Source organism: Gekko japonicus, unplaced genomic scaffold, assembly GCF_001447785.1.
Source record: "Gekko japonicus isolate JY-2015 unplaced genomic scaffold, Gekko_japonicus_V1.1 scaffold3456, whole genome shotgun sequence".
In the NCBI taxonomy this organism is placed as follows: Eukaryota; Metazoa; Chordata; class Lepidosauria; order Squamata; family Gekkonidae; genus Gekko; species Gekko japonicus.
The window spans coordinates 73,514-77,860 of record NW_015164300.1 but is presented as its reverse complement, the minus strand read 5'-3'; the positions used below and the strand labels follow the sequence as shown (position 1 = coordinate 77,860).

At 55.0% G+C, this 4,347-nt stretch overlaps 1 protein-coding gene across 1 annotated transcript in view; it reads right to left on the bottom strand.

Annotated features, from left to right (window-relative positions):
• The window catches only part of NSFL1C (NSFL1 (p97) cofactor (p47)), a 30,760-nt gene that overhangs the window by 14,033 nt on the left and 12,380 nt on the right, over nucleotides 1–4,347 (bottom strand). The window contains exon 5 of the mRNA XM_015408799.1: nucleotides 2,339–2,431. Coding sequence (XP_015264285.1) covers nucleotides 2,339–2,431 — 93 coding nt within the window. The remainder of the gene's footprint in view (nucleotides 1–2,338; nucleotides 2,432–4,347) is intronic.

Here is a 4,347-nt window from a genome sequence, read left to right as displayed (position 1 = left end):
AAAAGAGCAGTTTGTGTCAGAGTTCTCTCAGCCCCACCCACCTCACAGGGTGTCTGTTGTGGGGAGGGGAAGGGAGAGGAGTTTGTAAGCCGCTCTGAGACTCCAAGTGAAGGGCGGGGTATAAATCCAATCTCTTCTCTTCCTCTTCTTCTTCTTCTTCCTCCTCCTCCTCCTGAGCGGAGACAAAAATGTGTGAGCCGGAGGCTAAAAAAACTGTGAGCTAGCTCAGACTAACCCAGCTTAGAGGGAATACTGCTTGGGATGCGGAGGCAGGCAATCTAGCCGCCTCTCTGAAAAAACGTCCAGACCCCAGGAGGGGTCACTAGAAGTCACCATGACTTCCAGGCATGCAAGCACACAAACACACAAACGCCCCCCCCTGAAAAAAAAGACGGAACTTGCATGTGAAACAAGAGGGCCCTTCGTGAACAGCCGGAAGCGAGAACAGCCGTCTGCCAAAGTCGCTGGACTGCAGGCAACACCAAAGTCATAGAACCATAGAATCCCAGAGTGGGAAGGGGCCAGAGAGGCCGTCTAGTCCAGGGCAGTGTTCCCTCTAAGCTGAGTCAGTGTGAGCTGGCTCACAGTTTTTTAGCCTCCGGCTCACACATTTTTGTCTCCGCTAAGGAAGGAGGGCTCCGGAACAAACTGATTTCTGCAGCAGGCAAATCACCTGCTCACAACTTTAATGCCAGGAGCTCACAAAGTAGAATTCTTGCTCACGAGACTCCACACCTTAGAGGGAGCATTGGTCCAGGGGTGTCAAACTCATTTGTTACAAGGGCCAAATCTGACATAAATGTCACTTTGTCGAGCCGGGCCATAAACGTCATGCCAGGTACTGGAGACAGAACCTGTATAAAGGACAGGAGCTGGTAAGATCCGAGTCGGTGTATCCTCACTGCAAGGCCCCCTGGGCTGGGAGGGGGGCACAGAGGAAAACCCGTATGGTTGGACGGGAGAGGCAGCAGTGCAGCGCTGGGCAGATGCTCCCCCATTGCTGCAGATGAGGCTGTTCTGCCATGCTGAAGCCACAACGGAGTGCCTCCGCCCACTCCCCCCCAGCACTTCACCACTTGCATCAGTTGCTCGCGGGCCACATAAGAGCCCCGGATGTGCCAGATCTGGCCCCCGGGCCTCATGTTTGACACCCCTGATCTAGTCCAAACCCCCTGCTCAGTGCTCAGTGCAGGATCAGCCTAGAGCATCCCTGACAAGTGTCTGTCCAGCCGCTGCTTAGAGACTGCCAGTGAGGGGGAGCTCACATCACCTCCCCAGGCACTGATCAGACAGTGGCAACAAAAGAGCAGGTGGGTTGGAAGTTAAGGGCTGGCTTTGCAAATGGTCATGTGGCCCCCGTAAGGAAGAGACTGCAAATGAGAGTGCGGTGTGTGAACCTTGGAGGGGGGGAGAGCACTGAAGGAGGAGCTGGGGGACTTTTAACTTTAAATTGGAGCACTCTCCTCTCCACCTCACTTTGCTCTCCCCTGAGATACAGCTCTGCAAAGGAGTCCATTCCATGGCGTATGTCACATGGGCACACATGAAGCCGCCGTACACTAAACCGGACCCTTGGTCCACCAATGTACATATTGTCTACTCAGACTGGCAGCGGCTCCCCAGGGTCTCAGGCAGGGGTCTTTCACATCACCTCCTGCCAGGTTTTTTTAATTGGAGATGCCGGGGACTGAACCTGGGACCTCCTGCATGCCAAGCAGAGGCTCTTCCACTGAGCCATGACCTCCTCCCCACAACCCTTCAGAGTCTTAGGCTGAGGTCTTTCACATCACTGTTGCCTGGTCCTTTCAACTGGAGATGCCGGGGATTGAACCCGGGACCTTCTGCATGCCAAGCAGAGGCTCTTCCACTGAGCCATGACCTCCTCCCCACAACCCTTCAGAGTCTTAGGCTGAGGTCTTTCACATCACTGTTGCCTGGTCCTTTCAACTGGAGATGCCGGGGATTGAACCCGGGACCTTCGGCATGCCAGGCAGAGGCTCTACTACTGAGCCACGGCCTCCTCCCGAAGACGTTTTTACAGTAAGAGTTATGTAACAATGAAATACATTCAAATGTACGCCACAAGGTAGAAATGGCCCCCTTGGAAAAGCGTCTTCAGAAGGGGCAAGGTGGAGCCCTGAAATAGCAAGGGGGGGGGGAGCGACCCTTTCCCCATCGGCAGCCCTGCTATCGGAGATCCTTTACACAGAAGTCGCCAGAGAGAGACCTTTCCCCTCCACCCTCTGTGAACTGAACCCGGGTGGCAGAGAAAGGGACTCCCGCTGGACACCACGGAGCCAGGGGCGCGCTAGCAGGCACAGCCAAAAAAAATACTCACATCCTGGGCTGCGTTGTGCCTCATCTCTCCGGCCACGTATGCAGACTCCTCCTCGGGAGCAGCTCCCAGACGGTACCCTCCGCCTGCAAAGGGCTACGAGAGAGAAGTGAACAGCGGCTGTTCAAAACAGGGGTCATTTCGTAGAAAAAGAGGAGCAGGAGCTCATTCGCATAACTCATTTGCATATGCCACACCCCCTGACGTCACCGGAAGTGTGTTGGAAGGCAGCACCCACCGCTCGGGCTCCACTGGACTGTTTTGGATTGCTAGCTATTGGGGGGGACGGGAACATGCAGATCTGTCCTCACAGAGGAGGGAGAGCTTGTACCTGAGTAAACCTTGGTCTTAAAGGTGCCACTGGACTGTTTTGGATTGCTAGCTATCGGGGGGGGGGGGGGGCACCCAAATTTGCCCCCAAAAAGTGGGGGAGAGCTTGTACCTGAATAAAACCTGGTCTTAAAGGTGCCACTGGATTGTTTTGGATTGCTAGCTATCGGGGGGGGGGGAGACATGCACAGATCTGCCCTCACAGAGGAGAGAGAGCTTGTACCTGAAGGCGGGCCGGGGGGACTCTGCAATTTTCCTTGCTGCTTCTTGCTCCTCGTGGCCCAACTGAGGGCTGCTGGGAGCAGGGGGTGAGGTTTGTTGCATGTGCCCGCCCCCTGGGGTCCTTACTGCCGGAGCTCCGCTCCTGTGCGCTCCCTGGTTAAGAAAGGGCTGCAGAGAGCCAAAGAGGTTTCCACCAGTGTTCCCTCTGAGCCGAGCTAGTGTGAGCTACCTCACGGTTTTTTAGCCCCCGGCTCACAAATTTGTGTCTTCACTCAGGAAGGAGGGCTCCAGAACAAACCGATTTATACAGCAGCCAAATCACCTGCTCACAACTTTAATGCCGGTAGCTCGCAAAGTCAAATTTTTGGTCACAGGACTCCATAGCTTAGAGGGAGCACTGGTCTCCACTGCCTCCTCATCTGCTTCCTGCAATCCCCAACAGACAGTGGCGCGGCCCTGTTTCCCCCTGAAACCGCCCCTAAGAGAGATAAATCCCAACCCCCCTCCCAAGGCAGAGTTTAGTCTACTGCTCAGGAGATCACACATGAAGCTGCCTTGGCCCATCCAAGCCAGTATTGTCTATTCGAGACTGGCAGTGGCTCTCCAGGGTCTCGGGCAGAAAAAGGTCTTTCCCATCACCTCCTGCCTGGTCCTTTTAACTGGGGATGCTGGGGATTGAACCTGGGACCTTCTGCAGGCCAAGCAGACGCTCTGCCGCTGAGGCAGCGTCTCAGGTCAAGGTCTTTCCCATCACCTCCTGCCCGGTCCTTTCAACTGGGGATGCTGGGGATTGAACCTGGGACCTTCTGCCTGTCAAGCAGAGGCTCCTACTGTTCCTCCTCCTGCTAGGAGACGGGAAGGAATAACCAGGGTAACCCATCTTCTGTAATCAAAACCCCATTGTTTCCTCTGACTTTCTTCAAGAGAAACATCGCCATATATATGGTGGGGGGGACACCCTCAGCCCTGCTGCCACAATTTAGCCATGGTTTCATACCAACAAGCCTGTTTATGAAGAAAAAGAAGAGGAGACTGGATTATAACCCCCCCTTCACTACCCAAAGGAGGCTCAGAGCGGCTTACAAACGCCTTTCCCTTCCCCTCCCTACAACAGGCAGCCCCCGAGGTAGATGGGGTGGAGAGAGCTCTGACAGAAGCTGCTCTTTTTCAAGAACAGCTGTGCCAGAACCATGGCTTGCCCAAGGTCATCCAGCAGCTGCGAGTGGAGGAGTGGGGAATCCGACCCGGTTCTCCCAGATTAGGGTCCGCGCACTTAACCACTACACCAAAGTGGCTGTGGAGAGGAAGTGCTGATGTTGCAGCTTTGACGGAGCCTTCTAAACCTTCTGGTCTTGTGTCGATGAGGGCTCTGTTTTAGTTATGCATTGAACAGAATCCGGGGGGGGATGGGGGGATGGGTTACAGCAGACGGCACACAAGCGTTCACCCCCCGCTGAGAC